The sequence below is a fragment of the Tiliqua scincoides genome, chromosome 2 (assembly GCF_035046505.1).
Source record: "Tiliqua scincoides isolate rTilSci1 chromosome 2, rTilSci1.hap2, whole genome shotgun sequence".
Classification (NCBI taxonomy): domain Eukaryota; kingdom Metazoa; phylum Chordata; class Lepidosauria; order Squamata; family Scincidae; genus Tiliqua; species Tiliqua scincoides.
The window spans coordinates 226,738,059-226,760,385 of record NC_089822.1 but is presented as its reverse complement, the minus strand read 5'-3'; the positions used below and the strand labels follow the sequence as shown (position 1 = coordinate 226,760,385).

The following is a 22,327-nucleotide window of genomic DNA, read 5'->3' as shown; positions in this document are numbered from 1 at the left end:
ATGCTTCGTTAAACAACCCACTAATTTAGCTGGAATCTCTGTCCCCTCATTAAGATACCAGGTAACATAGTTTGCTGTATAACTAAGGGTGCAATCCTATCCCACGCTGGAACAGGCAAGCCAAGAGGCTTGTGCTGTACACAGCACGGGATAGGGTCCCAAAGTGGCTCAACCAGAGGTAAGGGGAAACTTTTCCCTTACCTCTGGGTAAGACACCCTGGCCCCTATGGGTCTACTTGGATTTGCGCCACCTCCTGAGGTGGCATAACTCAGAGGAGTGCAGAGTGGCTTGAAGCCACTCTGAACTCACAGGGGTTGGGATCTGGCATAACTGCTGGGTCCCAGCCTCGCCTGCCGATCCCCACCCACCCGCTCCCGGGGCTGCCCACTGCCCGCCCCGGAACATTTCCCTCCCCGCCCACCCCAGAGCCTTGCGTCAGCCCAGTAGGGCTGACACAAGGATCGGTGCCTCCATTAGTGCAGAGGCTTGTGTCAGCATCTGCAGGCGTGCCGGCCCTGCTGCCTCCCAAGGAGGCACAAACGTGCCTTACAGCACATTTGCAACCTTCCTGGGCTGGCGCAAGGGCACCTTTGGATTGCGCCCTAAGTATTGTATAACACAGTTTTTCTGTATCTCCAAGTAAGAAAAAATGTTGTATGTTAAGCAGCTATAAAATGAGACGGAAGCCAACATGTTATTGGGTTGCACCTGAAGGTTGGAAAAAGTCCTATCTAGGCTGTCAGTCCTGTGGTACAGTGGAGCCAAAATAACTGCTGCTGTGTCCCACAGGGTCAGGAAGGCAGCTGGAGGTCTCTTCCAGGTAAGGGAACACTGATTTCCTTACCCCATGTCAGACTCTGGCACCCCTATGTGTCTACGCGGATCTCCTCAATTGCTGGCACAGATTCGAATAGTCCCATGTAGGGCTTTCAGGCTTGGGATGGGGGTTAGGATGTGGTGGAGGAATCCACTGCAGTCCCTGCCCTCCCTGAGCCTGAACTGCCCTCATCTCCACCCAAAAATGCCCCCTTCCTACCCCATTCCGCCCTCATCCCCTGGCGGTTTTCTTTCCCTGGTTGATGGGCACAGCACCGGCGCTGGCAGAGATCCACTGGCAGACCTCTCCACTGATGGCACTGCCTTCCATGAGGCCACAACATGCTTTGCAGCATGTTTGTGACCATGTCTGTACCTGACCTGCTGGTGTGAGCTGGCATAAGATTGAGCTACCTGGCTACAACCCTACACAAACTTATTGGAAAGTAAGCCCCATTAAACTCATTGGGGCTTACTTCTAAGTAAACATGAATAGGATTGTACTGAAAGGCAGAGTTCTTGACCTTGGGAAAAAGACAGTACCTCGCATTCTGCAGTAGTCACTCTAATTGATTTTATATGCCATGGTGTTTTTAAGTTTTAGACAGAAGAAATGAATTTTAAATTATAATGTATACATAAGTACCAAATGGCACAATGCTGTAATTGAAACTGATCATACCTGCTTTATGACAGATGTTGCAAAATTTAAAAAAGTATACTATAGTACAAGTGTTTTTATGTAAGCAGTACCAGGTTAGTAGTTAGCCTCTTAAAAACCTCAATTGTTCCTCATTACAAAGGCAAGAAGTTAGTATACTGTTTTCCAGTGTGAATAACTTCTACAGCATCTATTATGCTGACAACAGAGCCATAAACATTATGTTTCACTTATGCTGTAAACATTTACAGTAATTTAGCAGTTTAATTTCATATAGCATAGAAATTTTCTTGAAAGAATCATAATAAACACATACAACTGAAATGTTGTAGCACAAATGATTGTCTCCTACAGCTTTTCACGTTTTCATAGAAATCACTAGCATTCACCTGCAGTTAAAAATGCTATTTTTCACTTACCCTGCTCATACAAGCAAGGATGATGACAATGTCATAGCTTTAACAAGAAGTGCTTTGAAAGTGCCAATATCACTGCATCATGGTAATTTGACCGTAATTTGACTGTAATATATAGACTTGGATACAAAGAAACCCTTGCACAAGTGGAACAAAGGTGCATACCTCTCAGAAGTTACAAAGTGGGAAGGTCACACAAAGGGGAAGGAATAAGAAAACTTCTTCAACATGTGGAACTCCACCAATGGTTTTTTGGATCCAAGTCAATGTTCTTAGTTTAACTAATTATTAGTATTCCAACAGTATAGATCCTATATTTGCAAACTGAACATTTCTACATAAAAAGCATGTTGAAAGCTATGTATTCCTCTCAATTCACTGTAGTTTTTTCATCAAAAGACATTAAAAATATTCCTTCAGGCAGAAACGGGTCCTAGTAAAAGGTTTGCAGAAGTTTTTTTTTAAATCTTGTCTTAACATTGACAAGAATAAGTTTAATTTTAAAAAATGGAACATGCTGGACATGTTTGTTCATGTTATCTAAATTAATCAGCAAGTTATGATTACCGAGATCCTTAAAGATGCCTTGATCCCTTCTAGGAAGATGAGCCTGTTATCTGGCCATTGTACTCTGCTGTTTCCATTTTCAGGATGTAGGGGATGATGCTGTCAATTGGAACATTTCCAATGAGCCCAGTAAAAAAGAGTTCTTCAGTAATGCTAGAGCTCATTAGTCTAAGTGCTGGCAGCCTAACTAGAATCCGTGCTAGCCTGAAATAAGAAAGTCAGTAGAATATGAAAAGGTGCACATTACCAGAATTTACTTTTATTTTTATGTGTGTAATGTAATCTTATGCATGTTTATTCACAATATAGTTCAAATGAGCTAAGTAAGCTTACATGTTGTCTTGTCTTAAAGTACATGTCAAACATTTTCAGACTAAGAACAGGAATAGGGTCATGAGGATGTGTGATATTATTGCACTGGGTCATGGGAAAAAGCTCTGAAGAATACTGCCCTACGTCATATGGCTTACCTGTTTTTGAAACTGAAGGATATTTCAAAAGCTATTTGAGAATCTACTGTTCTGATGAAAATAAGTAAAAAATTCGAGTAGGCATTTCCAACTTGCTGGACAAATTTATGTAGCTGTCTGGGAGCTGTCTGGGAGCCCAATCCTGAGCTCCCGGGGCACATGGCTTTGGTGGCACAAAAACGGCTGCCACCGCATCCTGCGCACCTTGGGCAGCCATGGGCGGCACCTCCAGAGAAGGGGACTTTCATCCCCTTCCCTTGGAAAAGGGAAGTAGCCCCGCAATGGGGCTACTCAATTCACCTCGATTCATATTTGATTCATACTCGATTCAGGTAAACGTGTTGGGGGGCAAGCCCTACGCAAATACTCAGGATCCAGTGGAGCAGAGCTCCACTGGTCCCGCCTCCTCCCTCCCCGCTCCCTCCCCCTGCACACCTCCCCCCTCTCCCCGCCACGCCTCCTCCCTGTCCTCCCATCCCCTCTCCGGAATGACTTCTCCCCATCTCACTTTCACTGGCCTAGCATGCTGAGGGGGAGGCGTGCCAGGGGGAGGGGGGCGGGTCCATGGAGCTTCACTCCACCGGATTCAAGGTGTTCGTGCAGGGCTCGGCGCTCTACACGAACACCTTTACTTTACCTTTTGGTCGGCGGTAAAGTGAGTAGCCCCATTGCGGGGCTGCTTCCCTTACCCGGGAGAAGGGAACTTTCATCCCATTCTCCCGAGGTGCCGCCCACGGTAGCCCGGGGCGTACAGAATCTGATGGCAGCTGTTCTCGGTGCCGTCAAAGCTGGGCGCCCCAGGCAGCTCAGGATTGGGCTGTCAGTAGGGAAATAAAACCCATTTTTGTTGTCTATAGCTTGCTGCCAGGTTTAAACGTCTTTCAAATAAAATGTACCATATTGATTTTAAAATAACATTAAACTCATGTTTATGGTTTCATATACTATCCGGCTATTTCTACAAATGAGGAAACCCCCTCTCCCAATACATGTTGGTTGCAAAATAAAAACTTTTACAAGATCTTAAATTTTTGGTCAGTCTTCTGCTTTATGAATATTTCAATAAGGTCCTTTTTATTTTATTTAATAAAAAATTTCAAACTCTACCAACACTCTCATATTTACCATTGCTCTCAAATTTCTATTCTATCAACATTAAATGTTTTACTATTGGATTTTATGAACTGAGCATAATCCACCCAAATTAATGCATTTTAGATCCCACTGATTTCAGTTAGAAATAAGTACAAACCTAAATCTTTCTCAAAGACATCAAAAGATTCTAAAGGTGCCACTCAATGAACTATGCTCACTGTTTTATTGGCTTAAATACTACATTTTCACATGCTGCATAAATTGCTTTGGGAACTTAGCAAAAAAGTAACAATACCTGTAAGTATCTTCTGGGTAAGTTTTTTGAACATAGTCTTGTAACTCCATCTGAGCTTTCTCCTGAAATTTTTCTATTTGGTTGGAACTTGTCAGACCAGGGTGATCTAGAGCAAGCAAAAAAGATTTCACTCTGCATTTACTTGTCCCAATGAATGAATCAGTTGTTAGCAAGAATCTTCTATTTAGAGTCAATTAAATATTTGTGTACTTAATATTCTTTGCTGTAAAAAGTATCCAAAATATCAACCGTTCCTTCCAAGATGTGAAATGGTTAATATAAATGAAACTGGAGACAAATAATGAAATGTAATATTTGCAGATGATTGCATTGTTACGCACAGTAACGTTAATCAATATGTGTATATTTGTGATTCTTAATCAATAAAAACTACAGTATTATGAACTGGATGTAATAAGTGGCAAGGTCCATTTTTGAAAAAAGTCTGCCACCGTTATGTATAATGATCAAAATATAATATAATTTGACTTACAGTTTAATTTTCACACTTTTTCAGGCTCGGTGCTGCAGTGGGTAAGAGGGTATAGGAAACCCCTATTGTGCAAACACAGCTAGACTCCAGCCATAGCTTTGCTAGAATTTGGAAATATTCTACAGACAGCTGACCAATTTCTTCTCCCACTGAAGCTGCATTTTGTTCCAAACTGCTCATTAAACAGGAGGGGCTTAACCTGGATGTCTGACTGCATTGCAGGGAAGAAACAGCAGCCACTGAAGACAGGTGGATATGTACATTGCTACTTGATGCCTGTCTGGTCAAAGAAATGCTCCAAGACTGCAACTGGTTAGTTAAATGTTTAAAAGAACAGTTTGTACCACAACAGTTTATAAACTTTAACAGCTGAAAAGCTGCCTCCTCTCCCTTCATGTTTCATGGCTTCCTTCAAACAGCTGTCACTAGAGTGGTTGCTTTCAACTGTACAGCATCAAGATTTTTTCCACCTGGTAAATCATGCATCTGGAGCCATGAGGGCAACAATCCCATATCCACTTACCTGGAGTGGATCCCACTGAACTCAATGGACTTATTTCTAAGCAGACACATAGAATATTATAGTGTAAAAGTTGGTTTGTTGTTCCAGGGTGAAAGCAGATAAATAGCTGGGGGTGTAACTTCACACAGGGCAACTTAAAGCAGCCATCATACAGAGGATGTTCATGGATAGCTGTTGAGCATGTCACAAAATGTTTGTGATTCTTTTCCCCACCAAATCATTTTATATTTTGTATGCATCTTGCCAGCAGAATCTTCATCTCAGATATTCGGAATGCAGAGGATTTAAAACTGCCTTATAGACAACACCCTGTGTGTATTTTAAGTCTGTTTTTAAAATCTATTGTTCTTATCAACCAGTTACAGGGGCCGGGGAAATCCTGTTTACCTTTAGTTTTCTTAGTGTTTATTGGAAAGTAGATCCACATAGTAGAAGACTTTCAGTGGCAGACATTTGCACTTTCCAACATGTGGGAGCAAATGTCTTTAAAATGTTAACACAAATATTTTTTTCAGTTGCTTTAAAAACTACAGGATACAGTTCCATAAACCATTTCTTCACTCCAGTCCAACACAAAAAACAGACAACCTTGCCTGAGAAGGTTGTGAAGACCTAACAGTGTCTGTCCTTGTTTTAAGACAATCTGCAAGCATTGTGATCTTGTAGCTTACTGAATATTTAAGTTGAAGATGAGAATAAATGAAAAAATAGCAGAAAGGAGTGAGACTATGGCTCTCTAACAACCACACATCACTAATACTTTGATCTTAAAACACATGAAAATAAATCCCAAGGAACTCAAGAGTTAAAATTCAACAGAACAAATCCACTAATTACTATTTGCAGTATCTTACAGAGTGTTTTGTCAGAGTTTCATAGCTCAGTTCTTTATCAATGGTTTTTAATTGTGGAGATGCCAAAATAATAACCACTTGTATATGCAACAAGGGAACAGCAGTTAAGAAGACCACGACAAGCTATTGTAGTAATTTTCAATGCCTTACCAGGACTAAAGAGGACTATAGCTTTAAGGTAAGCATATTCGTATCCATCAATATCCAGTTTAGCCATACTGTTACAGAACTCCTGAAGTTTCCAGATATGTTCCATCACTTGTTTTATTCGGTCTCCGGAAAGTTTATCTACAAGTAGACATTATAAATTCTCTTAATATCTAGGCTTTGTCAAGTCAGCATCAATTTTAAATTCAAGTTCACACTTGTGTTGTCTCTCATGGAACCACAGTCAAACTATGACATAACATTTACAGGGTATGAGAGATATTTTTCCACAAGCCTGGTTATTTCATGGTGCAGTTCAGATGTAATGGTAAACCACTGCTTAAATGTTAGGAAAACAAGTAGTCATGAACTGCTGGCGTGTGCACCTCTAAGTTTCTGTTTTAAAACAGGTTTTCCATTACGTCCAACTTGGAGAATTCTGGTTTGATTCTAATTTATTTTAACTAATTACTGTTAGAACAAACCACAGTTCACAGAGGTTCAGACATGAATAGAACTTAGGCTAGTTTAAAAATAAAAGAAAAACTTTCAATCTCCTCTCTTTGCATGATGAAGTGTGCAAGGCATACTGCAATTTGTTCTGGAAGGACTAAACCATGGTTTAGTATTTTCTGAACCAAACCACAGTTTTAATCTGTATACCAGAAGCTTCCAGGTGTAATGAATTACAGAAGCTTTGATATAAATAAATGTTCTTTAGAAACAAGATACCACTGAATAATGGAAAATTGGTCACTCAAGCAGACATGTTATTTAACTGTCTAAAGCAGGGGTGCCCAAACCCTGGCCCTGGGGCCACTTGTGGCCCTCGAGGCCTCTCAATGCGGCCCTCAGGGAGCCCCCAGTCTCCAATGAGTCTCTGGCCCTCCGGAGATTTGTTGGAGCCAACACTGGCCCGACATAGCATGAGGGCAACTGTTTGTCCTCTTGCATGAGCTGTGGGATGAGGGCTCCCTCCACTGCTTGTTGTTTCACGCCTGTGATGCAGTAGCAGCAGCAAAGGAAAGCCCAGCCTTGCTTTGTGCAAGGCCTTTTATAGGCCTTGAGCTATTGCAAGACCTTCATTCCTTCATATAAGTTCATCTTTAATATAGTCATTTATGTAAATTTATGTAAATTTATTCAAATTTTAAATGTAAATGAATTCTTTTTTTCCCCACCCCTGACAGTGTCAGAGAGACGATGTGGCCCTCCTGCCAAAAACTTTGGACACCCCTGGTCTAAAGTAAAAGACAAAGTCAAATGCAATGATGACAGCCACTTTCCCCAATAACTTTAGAAATATAAAATATATTTGCTCTGTTAAAACGCATATAATTTTGTTTCATGAGTAGAACTAGTAGAATGAATTCTGCCTTTTAGTCCGTATTCTGGGCCTGCCTGCCAGTGCTGGATCCCAATCCTGAACCGGCTGGAGCAGGCAGCTTTGCGTCAGGCGGCTCAAGACGTGGGAGAGGGTGGTGGGAGGCATTCCGGGGGTAGGGAGGGCTCTTTCTGGGCAGGGGAGGACAGAGCAGGGGGAGAATCAGGCATGGTAGGGGGTGCGATTGGCAGTGGCAGCGCATACCATATCCTAATCCCCATTCCTGGGCCTTGGAGTCCTACATAAGCTCTCAGATTTGCATCAGCTAAATAGCTGGCGTAAATCCAAGTAGCACCATAGGGCAAACTATAGGGGGGTTATACAGGGTAAGGGAAAAAATATTCCCTTATCCTGAGTTGACCTCCAGCAGTCTAATCTGTGTAGGATACAGTGCAGGCCATGCAGGAAAATCAATCCCTATTTTAGGTTTTCAGAAATTTAACAGAATTTTACATTGATCTTATAATGCGGAATACATCAGGGAGACTTAGCTAGAAAGGTCTGTAGAAAGATTCCTACTTAGTACAAAGAAAACTTTTCATGCTTTTATTCACTCTGTGGCATCTGCATTTACCGTCAATGCAGCTTGAAACAGCAATGTTATTCATAGAAAAAGAATCTGGACAAAGGACTGTCATTCCTTCCACATTTTCTTCTGATTTTCTCTAATAAATATATTTCATATGGTTTAAATATTTTAACTTGACCTGTATTGGGAATAACTGTATAGATATTTTTAAATATTTTTCAGCCACCAAAGTTCTTAACATAAATATTTTGCAAATAGTTTGCTGCAAGGCATTCAGTTTCACTTGATTAAAGAATAGCAATTATTTTTTCTTGTTTAATTCAAATACAGAACATCCCATTTCAAAGGGAAGCAATACGTTAATTATCTTATCCTATCCTTGGCTACCAAACGCTAGTTTGAATCTAATACATAGCACACCACAACCAGAGTTGATTAAGTTGATAGTTGCAGTAGCCTCTCTGCCTACTGTGATCCTTTGCTTTCTGTGAGACCAGTTAACTCCACTGCATCTATTATTCCCACAAATTTGTCTTAAACCCAGCAGCAACTGTTACCCTGCACATGTCTGATCTTGTCTAATCTCAGAAGCTAAGCAGGGTCAGTCCTGGTTAGTACTTGGATGGGAGGTTGCCTGGGAATACCGGGTGCTGTAGGCTTATACCATAGTCTTTCGAGATGGAAGGTTGTCAACAATTGTCTTAAACCCCCTCCAGACTGGGATGCTGGAAGCTCTTGCAGCCCTACACTTAATCAAACGTAGGGCACCTACCTCTCCACGGCCACTGAATATCCTGCCTCTCTCCTTGCCCAGAGGAACTACATCAGTTCTGTTGTTTTTGAGGGCCTTGCTTGGGGGGGCGGAACCTGCCTATTATAATTAAGTTTGAAAGGATTTAACAAATTGAATTAGTAAACGTTGGAAACTGCTAATTTTATTTTTCTAGATCCCAAACAAAGCACAATAAAATAGCCACAACCCACCATATTAAAAAGATCTGCTGTTGATCAATAAGCCTGCAAGTTAATAATACAGTGTTATTGTTCTAGTACACAATTTTTGCATTACAGTTTAGTTCCAGCAGCAGCTGGTCATAGGTTAGCATTCATCAGACAGACTCTGCTGTGCCTAAATGTGAAAGCAAGCAGGAACAGCTAGAATTCCAGACAAATATTTTGATCTTGTTCATTACCAAACAGTGACTATTTTACACAAACTGTTCTACATTCCAGAATTTCTTATGTGCCACAAGTAGTTTCTAACACAAACGATGGCCTATTTTCTTTGGTAAAAATGAAGCCATAGGAAATTCATCGAACAGTCCCAGATGGATAGACTGCCTTAATTCATATCAATTAAGTGGCCAGTCATTGGCTTCGAAATACTAAAATGCATTTCATTTTAATACTTTCATACTAAAGTGCGTTTCGTTGCTCAAGACATACAAATAATAATTCATGAACTGAAAGAGAACAATCTAAAAACAATGGATGTGTATGAACACTGATAAGATGGTGTGATGAGTTTAGAGTTGTGAACGAGCCTTGATGTTGCCTGTTTAGTGTGCCTGGGATTTGACAAAAAGTTTATGTGCCTTAAATTGCTGCTTTGTTAATAAATTTCCCTGAAAGGTGGAGACACTATCAAAAGTGACTCAACTTGCCCCCACTACGCTCCAGTCAAGGAAGCATGTGGCCCATGGAAAGATAAGTAGTTTTCTTGTGGTCTGCATGTGAGAAAGAGGTAGATACAGAATGAAGAATGTGGGGGGAGAGAGAGCACTTACTCTCCCTCCCTGCATGCTAGAGGGATATTAACTGAACACAGGAACTGTCCTGCTTCCTATAGTCTCTTCCCTGTAGCATGCAGGCTAGTTGGCTGCATGTCACATTCTTCAGTTGAGCAAGAATGTTCTTTTGTTAACAAGAAACACTCATGCCTCATTCAGAACGACTGAAAAACAAAGGTAATGGGCACAGCCCTCCGTTATTTATACAGGGTTGTTCTGTATACTCAGTTTCTGTATCTGTGGGGGGAGAGCTGGAATGGAACTCCCCATTGATATGGGAGACACCTGTACAGATTGACAGGACTGAATACCAACAAGTTTCTTCAATTTATAATGGAAACTGTGTAAACTAGATTGAAAAGATTGTGCAATTCAATTCTGATGACACTGGATATGTGCAATTAATATTTTGAAGACTGTGTAATGGATTGATTTTGAAAAGACATTAATTGACTCCTACAGAAGGAATTGTGCATTTTTTTAAACTGAGGAGACCCTAAATTCCAAGACTCTCCAATGAACGTAATGAGGTTTAAGCATATATTTTAGTCAAGGTTTAAAGAACAGAAGTTACAAAAACGAGGCAGATAGATCACTCACTCACTCACTCACTCACTCACTCACTCATTCCACATGATCATTGTATGGGGAAAATGGCAATGAGAAGACTGAAAAAGAAGGGAGCAAGAAGCATAGATCCAAAAGAGATGAAACCAGAGAATTTTAAATTAATATGATCATTCAAAAATTAGATTTATCTTAAAAAGTCAAAAACTCTAGAGTAGTGTTCTCACACATTTAGCACCAGGACCCACTTTTTAGAATGAGAATCTGTCAGGACCCACTGGAAGTGATGTCATGACCGAAAGTTACATCATCAAGCAGGAAAATTTTTAACACTCTTGGGTTACAATCCTACTCACATTTACCCAGGAGTAAGTCCCATTTACTATCATTGTTTGAGAAACCTTTTTCATCTCATGACTCACTGACAAGGCACTAAAATTGTCAAGGCACCATCAGGTTTTTGACAATTCACACCATGCTGCCACTGGGGGGCTCATATCCTCCATTGGCCCTATGACCTCCCAAATGACCTTCCCCCAAATTCCTGTGGCACACCTGTGGAGCACTCATGGCACACCAGTGTGCCATGGCACAGTGATTGAAAAAGGCTGCTCTAGAGCACTGAAAAGAAAATAGAAAATAAATTCGGAGAAGTGAGCTCAAGAGAGTGGAAATATATTCAGAGTCGCAGAGTATGTTCAGTGTGTGCATGTTCATGAATTAGTTGCAACTGAACTGAAAATATATGCTGAACAAATACTTGTGAAACTGTTAGATATAAAAAAAATCTTGAAAACATTGAAAAAGAATAATCTCACTTGGGAGTATACCAGAAAGAGATAATTTATTTATGAAAAAGGGGGAAGCAAAACTCTCAGAAACTAATAAAACAGGAACACATAGAAACTGAACTCAAAACCTACTACCTGGCTTGGAAAAGGAAAAGACATACTGTGATATTTCAAAGCTTCAGAATGAGGCCACTAGCTGTAAAAATATTCTTTTTTGGATCAAGAGTTCCTCTTATGCAGGCAAAAGGCACTTCGACCTGTGCAAGGAAACCACCCTGATACCTATCAAATCTACTTCCTCACTACAACCTTCCACACCACATCCAGCACTTTTTTGAGGGGGTGAAAGCACTGCAGAGGAATGGAGGTGGCAAGAACGGCCTGTTGCACTTCTTTGGATTCAAGTTTATCAATGAAAATCAAGGCCTAGTAATAAAATAAAATTACAAGTTCTCTCAGATGTTGCTTCCAGAATAAATAATTAAGGGGGGAAAAACTTAAAAGCCATTACTAAAGAATTACAAGGCAGAGGAATAGATGGGGTTTTCCAGGAAGACTATCAGCATACCTCAATCCATTGTATCTCTGACCACTTAAAATTTTGGACTTATTTATTTCTGGGACTTCATGTAACGAAATTGACCTTTATTATTACCTTTTTCATCTGTCCTACTGCTCTCTCTTTTTATAGAGAACACTCAAGGACAAACGGAAATGATAAAAATAAACAAAGAGACAAAGACAACTTACTTATGTAAACAAATACCAGACAAGACAGTGTAAGAAACAAACAAAAAGCATAGAATGTTAGTACCAAATAAAGACAGGATGGCAATAGGCAATTAGGAAACAGTAATTCTACAGCCTCTAGTTCATGTAGAAACCTGACTGAAAGTCTGATTCTGACTGTTAAAACTCTCTTCTTTTGGGCAGTGAAATGAGGATATATTTAAAGAGTAAAATAAATATATTATCAGTAAATGCAATGGGGTAAAACTCTGCTAAACACACTGCTCAGTTGTTGAGAAGGAAAAATATCTATTTTTAAAAGAAACAAAACATTAGTAAGGGTGAGAAAAGAGATGTAGGGTTATTGAAATTAGGTTATGTATTTGAGTTCTACTGTGGAGTAGGGGGAAAAAGTTGATACTATAATTAGAGAAAAATGTGTATTCATTTTTACTGAATGCATAACAAATACTAGTAAATATGAAATATTTGGGAAAGGGTGTGTAACATTTTACTTTTACCTTTTAACTACAGCCAGAATAATAAGTGCCAAGTTGGGGGGAGGGGAACAAAATCAGATCCCTAATCTCTAACTGAAGAAATATGTATATGATAAAATTGACCATCAGGTAATTTTTATCCAGAAATTTTGAATATTTAGCATATTTTGGAAAAAGTGAAAAATAATGTTAAGCAATGTTCTTCCTAAAAAAATATATGAACAAAATCAATGGTACAGAAAACAATGATTTTATGGAGTATATTTAAATACACTATTTGTTTTGACTGCTTAAGGACACTAAATCGGTGCCTGCAAATTCATTACAGAGAGAAACTGAAGAAGGCATAGCCAGGGATGGGCCACGACTCAGATGACTTGGACTCTAGTTGTGAAAACACACTGACTGGTGTTTTTTGTGACTGGTAAGGATTCTAGTCATGTATATCAAAAACGTGGGCACTGACTTCGGGGTTTTATCCTAAAATGAAAAGATTTGAATAGACTTGAGTCAAGATTCAGTTTTGTGTGTGCTTGCTTTTTTTTGTCACTTCCACGATTTGACTTGTTTCTTGAAAAGACTTGGACTTAAGTCAAAACGTCTTAAAAATGGCTCTGGACAAGTCGTGACAGCCGCCATTACGACTTGTGGGCTACGTGAGTCAAGGGGGGGTGGAGACTTGGGACTTGACTAGAAACTTGAGGAAATGGCTCTGACACATTCGACATGGCAACATAAGTATCCCTCTTTCAGCTTGTTCCAAAAACATAGATGCATTTCAAAACTATTGATGCAATGAAAGCAGCGTTGCCCAATCTCTAAAATAGGAAAGCCATAAATAGATGTCTTATTGCTGGTGAAACAGTATTTCTAGAAAGTACTCTGTAAAAATGTACTCTTATCCACATCTTTAAACATACAGGTCCTGCTGGCATTTACTTAGATAAATCCTAGTGGTATTATTGCACCTTAGTAACTGTTCTTAGAATTACAGCCCTAAAAAAGAAGTGTTTTTAAAAAAATGCACATACCTTCCTGTATGCTATTCTGCAGGTGGTTGACAATAGCTGCTAGGATAGTAGACAAGCTCATCACCTGTGCACACTGAGCAAGGCCTAAAGTAAACAGTTCATTCCAGCAGGCACGTACAAGGCTTGTATTACAGTCCTGCCTAAAAATTATAAAAGCAAATAATCATAAAGGTCAAGATAAAAACTTCATACTCACAAATCCTAATTTATTTTTTGAACAGATGGACATCAGGAAGCATTAACATTTTTACTGTCAGTAAGTTCATTTCAAATTAGTACTGCCTAATTGTCTGTACTAAATTGTCTACACTGAAAACATTTGGAGAATGGACAGTTGTATGAAGAAAAGCAGATACCCATTTAAAAAATAATTATTCCTTTCTGTTAACTAGTAGGTTGGTTTTTTGAAGAAAGATCCACAGCTGGGGGTAAGAGGAGGAAGCACTTCCCACAAGTCGGTGATGGCTGATGTAGAGAAACTCAAATGTAAAAAAACCCTTCAGTTTAAAATGAGCAAGTATTAAGGTGCTTATAATTTTCCCTTGGACTCCAAAAAACAAGGGAAATTGAAAATTAAGGGCGCAATCCAAACCTGCGCTGGAGCAGGCAAGCCAGGAGGTTTGCGCTGCATCCAACGCAGGTTCGTTGACTGCAGCGGCTCAGCCAGGGGCAAGGGGAAGCTCTTCCCCTTACCCCTGGGTAAGGGCTGCTGGCCCCAATGGGTCTCCTCAGACCTGCTCCACCTCTGGAGGTGGCGCAAGTCCAAGGAGAGCAGAGCGGAGCGGATCAAAGCCGCTCTGTTCTCCCTGGGGATGGTGGTTGGGATCCGGCATAACCACCGGGTCCCAGCCCTGCCCCCGGCTCCCCGTGCGCCCACCCCCGGGGCCCATCGACCTCCCTCCCCCCACCCAGAAACACCCCCCCACCTCCTCCCCGCCCCCCTGCACCTACCTTTGCTGCTTGTGTCAGCGCAGATGCGCTGGCACAAGCGGTGGGGAGGAAGCTGCCATGGAGGCTTCCACCGGCCTCCGTGCTTTGGCGCATCTGGATATGACGATGCAGCCTCCTCCCATGGAGGTGCAAATGTGCTTTACGGCACGTTTGCAACCCTCCAGGGGCTCATATGCTGGCATAACTGCCAGTTAGGATTGCGCCCTAAGGTGATAATCTTGGGGTGCATTCCTAACCCCTTATATCAATGCTTTCCAGCACTGACATAAGAGTGATGCAGTTCTGAGGTAAGCGAACAAACATTCCCTTACTTTGAGGAGGCCTCCATGAGTAAAATCCATTACGTAAAATCCATTACAGGTTACAAGCCTTGATGTGTATGTGCCACCTCCTGATTTTAGAAATGGGCTATGTCAGATGCAAGGGAGGGCACCAGGATGCAGGTCTCTTGTTATCAGGTGTGCTCCCTGGGGCTTTGGTGGGGCCACTGTGAGATACAGGAAGCTGGACTAGATGGGCCTATGGCCTGATCCAGTGGGGCTGTTCTTATGAGTGATACCCAACTGCAGGATGCAGCACATGTCCCATTGGCACCGCTATGCCAGTGCTGGAAAGCACTGACGTAAGGGGTTAGGATTGCACCCTTAGTTTCTCAATCTCGGAAGCATAATTACAGCTTGTACAACTTTGTACAGTCTGGATAACTGGCAGTACAACATGTGAGGAGGGACCTTGAATTTGCTGTGGATCACAAGATGAACATGAGTCAGCAGCGTTACATAGCTGTAAAGAAAGCTAACACAATTTTCGCCTACATTAGTAGTACGTAACTTCCAAGTCGCAGTAGGTAGTGGCTCCACTTTACTCCAGGATAGTCAGATATCACCTGAAGTACTATGTCCAATGGTGGGCACCTCACTTTAGGAATGTTACAGCGAAACCGGAGGGGATCCAGAGAAGAGTGATGAAGATGATCAGAGGACTGGAGAATAAGCCCTACAAGGAAAGGTTCAGGGAACCTGGTATGTTTCACTTGGAGAAGGTTAAGAGGGGATATGATTGTGCTCTTCAAATACCTGAAGAGCTATCATATGGAAGGAGGAACAAATTTATTTTCAGCTACCTCTGAGAGTAGATCAAATAGGCACAGCTGCAAGGAGATTCCAGTTAGATATCAGGAAGAAATTCTTGACGGTAAGGGTGGTTCAGCAGTGGAACAGATTGCCAAGGGAGGTGGTGGATTTTCCCTCACTGGAGATCTTCAAGCAGAGGCCCGACAGGCACCTGCTAGTGATGCTCTAAGAGGATTTCCTGCTACAGGCAGGGGTTGGACTAAATAAACTTGTGGGTCCATTCCACCTCTATGATTCTATGAAAAAGGCTTCCAAGTCAGAGGCTGGGAGCTTCCAGAAAAGTTGTGCCCAGATGTGTTTCTTCTTAAAAGTAAGAAAGAGTCTTCATGTAGCAATTTTGCATTTTCAGAGTTAAACGTTGAAAGTCTTTATGTGTTACAACTCAAATATGGACTTGTATTTGTCTAGGCAAGTCACCCCAGTTTACTGCTCATGGGTTACAAAACATAAATATGATTGGCTGTATCCATGAGTCTCTATTTTGTTACTGGCTCTGCCCATGCAGGTCAGTTTGCAACCAATCATGATATGAATAACTAAAACTTCAAAACATCAGTCAGTGCTGCTGTATGAAAAACTGAAAATTTAAACTATGTATCTGTTGCCTTGAGGAGATGAGCACGTAGGTGGATGGGAGAAGCTCATATTTCTCCCAAGTCTATAGGTTTAATGATTATTTAATGGAGCTCATAAAGGGGGCCACACACAGAAGAAATTACATTGTGCTACAATTGCTTCAAACCCTTCACCTATCACTCACTATTTCATGGTCACTGCCAATCAGCGATGTTTCCAAGTTCCACAAAAGTCTTCAAAGCAGAATTTAAAAGGTCAGTAGGCTCTTACAGACATAACAGAATTAGAAGGAAAGCAACACTGATGTACAGATACATCAGTGCTGGGCCAGGAAGAGCCATCTATTTTGAGGCATGTATCTTCCATACAGACCCCTGGAATGAAACTGGTTGGTTAGTGCTTTCTTAATGCTAGAGTAGAGAATGTGGGAGAGGAGAAGAGATAACAAGTGGAGCAAACAGGATGCACAAGGGACAGTAGGGTGTCCTGCCGGCTGTTGTCAAGCAAGAGAGAGGGACATGAATGGTTTATCTTTAGCTTCACATACATCCCTTGAGATCCCAGCCCAGTCATTCTACATCACCAAGAGCTCTAGTGTGTGGCCCGCCATAAAATACTTCATGTAGACTACCAATAAGTTTGGTTTCCCAGGACAAGGAGTCATCAAAGTTGTAGGAGTGACTACCTTCAATGACTGGGGAAAGAATAGCAAATTTTAAAAGTTCTTGAAAATATATAAAACTTGAGAGGCACCACGAAAACTACTGACTTACAGCCCAATCTTCAGCTGCCTGGGGTCCGTGGCTGCAGCGGCGCCAAGAACGGCTGCCTGTGCGCCTCAGCCTGCCGCAGAAGGCGCCTCGGGAGAAGGGGACTTTTGCCCCCTTTTCCCGGATAAGGGAGGCAGCCCTGCAATGAGGCTACTCACTTTACTGCCGACCAAAAGGCTGGTGGCAAGGTAAAGTCATTCGTGTAGGGTGCCAAGCCCTGCACGAATGGACAGGATCCAGTGGAGCAGAGCTCCACTGGACCTGCTTCCTGCCTCCCTGCTTCATCCCCCAGCATGCCTCCCGCCCACCCTCTCCCCACCCACCGCCGGCCTCTCCCCTCCCCGGAAAGCCTCGGCCCCGCCCTCCGCTTACCGTGCCGCAGCTCAGCGGTCTGTAAGACCACCGAGCGGCGGAGGCTAGGCGCCCGCCCTGCACTACCCCAGCACTAGCCCAGCACCAGCTGGCGCTGGGCTAGCACGGGTGGTAGCCTGGCTGTAACTGTCACTGACATGCCTTATGGAACGTTTGCAACAGTGCACGCGGGCGCCGCAGAGCTCAGGATTGGACTCTTACTTAGAAATTCCTTACAAAAATATACATCTGAAGCTTTCAGACAAGGCCAATCACATTTATGGAAATTAGCAATGTAGAATAAAATGAAGGCAAATGGATGATGATGATGAGAGACCTTTATTGGGTCCCTTTGGGGAGAAGGGCGGGATAGAAATAAAGTTTTATTAATTATTATTATTATTATTATTATTTATTGGCATAAAAATCATAATAATAAAACACACACATACCCATAATCACATAGCACATAGTGATCACGGAGTGATCAAGAATACCCAATAGGCTAGCCTGTTACAGGTCTAAGCTTTCAATCCAATTTCCCAGGAACATGATTATCGAGACAAAGAGGGCAACACTGTCAAGAATTCCTCCCTCCTCTGTAGATAGAAGGGCTCACAGGACAGCTGCCTCTGCCTGGCCCTGGTTTCTCACCAGAATAAGCATAAGATATTTCTGGAGATGGAGCTCATACAGGGGACAGAACAAAAGATTACGTTAAAGTGCCTCCACAAGATTCAGGCCACAAGGGGTAAAGCCTTGCTGTCAGAGGTATTCCCTTGTAACTGCCCCATAAAAGGGCTGAGGGAAGGGTATTACATCTCACAAGCATAAAGGTTCTTCTTAACTGTGGATTATGCAACTGATAGAGATAAGATGGTATCTTACCAAACTGAACAGGTTTCTGAACAGGTTCACTGAACAGTGAAAATACAAGAGAACATAAGGTATTGGCCATACCAATACCAAGTTTAAATTCTTGTACTCAATATCAAGCGTTCTCTCCTTAATGGCCCTGAATGCTGCGGTTTGATCCATTATTCTCATCTTTTCAATGTCAAGACCTATTGATTTCAGCCTGGCATACAAGACAGTGATCTCATAAGGAAGGGACAAGTCTGATACTCTGGTTTTTCTTCAGATCGTATATATCTTTTGCCTTTTACTAAAGATTTCTGTGAAGAGGTAAATGCATAAAATGCAGACACACAAAGGAAGAAATGATTCAGTTTTTTACATCAAGTATAGAATGGGAAGACAGCACTAATTCTTACTGTAAAAACAGAAAAAATGAAACTTATCTTCTTACCCTAGTGCTTGAAAAGCAGGGATGGATCTAGCCCAGTGCATGGAAAGAAAAAGTAACCGGGATGCTGACTCACAAATGTAATGCACATTCAGGTATTCTGGCATTGGGCTAGGCATTGTTAACTGCAAGAGAACAGACATGTACAAGGACAACACTCGGTTTTAACACATTATTCAAAACTTATTGATAGATTTATCTTATCTACAACACTACATAACATATTCAAAACCTTTTATTGTGAAACCATAAACATCACTTTTGTACTTGATGTAGTCTATGATTAGTTTAATTCAGTTTTCTTAACTGAATAGTTTTGAAAAAATCACAATCCAAATTTACATGGCTGCTGATATTAAGCTGCACATTGCATTAGCACCATATTGATCCATATATAATATGATACATGCAACACTTCCATATACAAGTATGCGCTGTTTAATGGTGGGGATTGATTCTGCAAACCCTATCTTTAGGTGTACTGGTCATTGCTTGGACAACCATTAATGGTTGCTGGGCCATACCCAGAATGCCCTGCATCAGGCCTTTAGCACCATCAGAATGCCTTGCAGCACTGAGGAAAGCAGGAAGAAGGCAGCTAGCTGCAAAATGTGTGACGGAAAGTATATGAAGCACTGGTTAGCCAGTTCATGAAGCAAAAAAGCCAGCCTGGTGAATTCAGCAGGACTACCATTGTATATGCGGTTGGTCATTTGCTGAAACATCGCTTTATGGTGCATACCTGTATTTATAGCTCATACTTCAAAACTGAGAGCTGCTCTATAACTTTGGAAAACCCTCTGCAATTGATTCATGCTTATCGGAATGGAAGCCTTACAAGGCTGTCATAAGGGAGAAAATTATTTCCTATGCTTCTTATAAGAAAAAGTTTAGGGAAAAGAAAATAGAAGCTTTGAAAAAAGGATTCAAATATTTATAAAGGTAGTTAGCTAATTCTTTCTCACAAGATTTATATGCTCTATTACAAAAGTCTAAGCATCAATTAAAGGAAATATCACTGAAGGTGGAATGGCTTTTACCTGTTTCATCAAAAGCATTGGAAGAATGTGGAAAGCCCAGGAAAGGTCAACATATTGTTTAGGATAGCAAAGAATATAAAAGATATATTTTAATTATTATAGATGAGGAAAATGTAATGCATACTATATTGCACATTGAAATACGCAATGAGCAGTGCAAACTTATCTTGCGCTGGAACAGGAGGCTTGCGCTGTATCCAGTGCAAGATAGGGCTGCAAAGTGGCTCAGTCGAAGGTAAAGCGAAACTCTTCCCCTTACCCCTGGGTAAGCCACTGCAGCCCCTATGGGTCTCCTCAGACTTGCACAACCTCCTGAGGTGGCACAAGTCTGTGGAGAGTGGAATGGTTTGAAGCTGCATAACAGCTGAATCCCAGCCCCACCTCCCGCTCCTCCCGCCTCCCACTCCACCTGGCCTTGGGACTGCCCTCCGTCCGGAATGCCTCCCTCCCGCCTCCTCTCCACCCTCCACAGAGCCTTGTGTCGGCTGAGTTTGGTTGACGCAAGGCTTGCTCCGCTGGCGCAGAGGCTGAATCCAGCCTCCGTGGACCAGCACACTTCCGTGCGCTGGCCAGTCGACTCTTGAGGATATGCAAACATGCCTTACGACACGTTTGTGACCCCTCTGGGCCGGCGCAAGGGACTTGTGCCGGCCCAAGGGCGAGTCAGGATTGCGCCCTTAATTCTAAATTATATAGTAAAGTAAACTTTGGAAGAGGATGTGGAAAGGTATTTTTTTTCTCATTTTGACTTTTCTATACTAGATTTCAATAGATTCTGGCAGCATTGATAGCTATTCAAGAAACAAAGGCTGCTATTTTAAAGGGATAGTAGACGTTCAGGGCCCAATGGATTTCTGGTTGAATGGTAGAAAACATATTTGGACCTTGTAGCTCTGAAATTATATCAGGTTTATAGTGAGATTTTTGGAACAGGTCACTTTCAATATATGAAGTTGATTTAACACTGATTCCTAAAATTAACAAAGATCATAATAATGGCCCAATCCTATTGGGCTGCTATGTTGCCTGAACCCACATTCCAGTGATGCAGGATGTTTTACAGCTATTGCAAAGGCCAACACGCCATACAGTGCAGTGCAACCACTGCTGCAAGTGGCCACAGCCACGGAATGGTGGCCATAGTAGGAACCCTGGCACTGGTAAGTCGTCACAAAGATGGAAAGAATGGGGAGGAGAAGGAATGGGGAGGAGATTGGGGAAGGAATGGGGTGTGCTGAGGCCAGGAAGGGGGTGGTATCAGAGACTGCAGCAGCACTGCCAATATCCTATCCCTGTTCCCAGCCTTCCCGGGCTCTGATGGTTAACTCCGAAGAAGGAAGAAATAAGTCCCCCCACCACCATAATCAAAAAACACAGTAGAGTGCTGAGCTTTAAAAGACTGACCATTCCTGATCAAGACAGGGCCAGTCTGGGGGCAGGAGGCCCTCCAAGGGGAAGGAGACTATGGGCGCAATCCTAACCAACTTTCCAGCATAACTGTGCCAGTGGGGTATGTGCTGCATCCTGCAGTTGGGGGGTAGTCACAGAAGCCTCCTCAAGGTAAGGTAATATTTGTTCCCTTACCTCGGAGTTGCATTGCCCTTATGTCAGTGCTGGCAAACTGGTTAGGACTGCGGCCTTTGTCAATGATTGGCCTGTTTCCTAGAATTGGTAGGGACTAACACAAAGACTTCGGTAATGACCCTCCATCCTCTTTCAGAGAACAAACGCTCCCTTAGCTCGAGGAGGCCTCCAGGACCCAAAAATCCTCCATGGGATGTAGCGTGTGCCCCATTGGGATGGTTGCATCAGTGCAGGGGAAGTTAGGTAGGATTGAGCTGTCCATGTGCAAACTAGTGGCCTTTTTTAAAAAGATGCTATTGACTACTGTACTGGCTTCAAAAGTTTCAAAAGGTTACTAAAACACTGTTTTGCTCTGATCAGGTGGGATTTATAGAAGGCAGACAAGGCTCTGATATTTGATCAGTTGTAGATTTGTTTGCCTTGAGGACTGTCTAATCAGGCAACTATTATTTCATTAGAAGTGAGAAAACATATGATACACTGAAAATTTATTTTTCTTATGCTGATGAAATTTGATTTTCCCGAACATTTTTTGAAATGGATCAAAATTTTGTATTCTGGATCAAGGACTAGAAGAATATTGACTAATAGTAATTTTTATTATTTTTGGAGAGCAGGACAAGGATGTCCATTCCCACCTCTTATTTTTGATTGGTGTTTGGAACCTTTAGTATGTACTATCAGACAAAATGAAAATATAAATGGTCCTAAATATATTCTAACAAATTTAAAATAATTTTATATGCAGATTATATTTTGTTATTTATTTCGGAACTTCACGTATCCATTCCAGAATTATGGCACCTCTGCACTGGTAGAGCTAGAATTTTGCCAGTGTAGACTGTTGCAAACATGCTGTAAAGAACATTGCAACAGCCTACAAAGACACATTGCCATTTGGTTGCCCAATCTGGAGATCCTTTTGGAGCTCTTCACAGTCTCCTTTGATTTTCATCA

General features: G+C 41.8%; 1 protein-coding gene and 1 non-coding gene across 5 annotated transcripts in view; one reads left to right on the top strand and one right to left on the bottom strand.

The window, feature by feature from the left end:
- Positions 1-475: 475 nt before the first annotated feature.
- The window catches only part of NR2C2 (nuclear receptor subfamily 2 group C member 2), a 56,383-nt gene continuing 34,531 nt past the window's right edge, over positions 476-22,327 (bottom strand). For all 4 annotated transcript variants that reach the window (XM_066614086.1, XM_066614087.1, XM_066614088.1 and 1 more), the window contains 5 exons: positions 18,750-18,871; positions 13,660-13,799; positions 6,342-6,479; positions 4,322-4,427; positions 476-2,665 (listed from right to left, as the gene is read on the bottom strand). In XM_066614086.1, coding sequence (XP_066470183.1) covers positions 2,491-2,665; positions 4,322-4,427; positions 6,342-6,479; positions 13,660-13,799; positions 18,750-18,871 — 681 coding nt within the window. In that variant the 3' untranslated portion in view covers positions 476-2,490. The remainder of the gene's footprint in view (positions 2,666-4,321; positions 4,428-6,341; positions 6,480-13,659; positions 13,800-18,749; positions 18,872-22,327) is intronic.
- Positions 18,564-18,690, top strand: LOC136643388 (U5 spliceosomal RNA). The gene has a single exon (XR_010793995.1). It is a non-coding gene; the product is annotated as a U5 spliceosomal RNA (small nuclear RNA).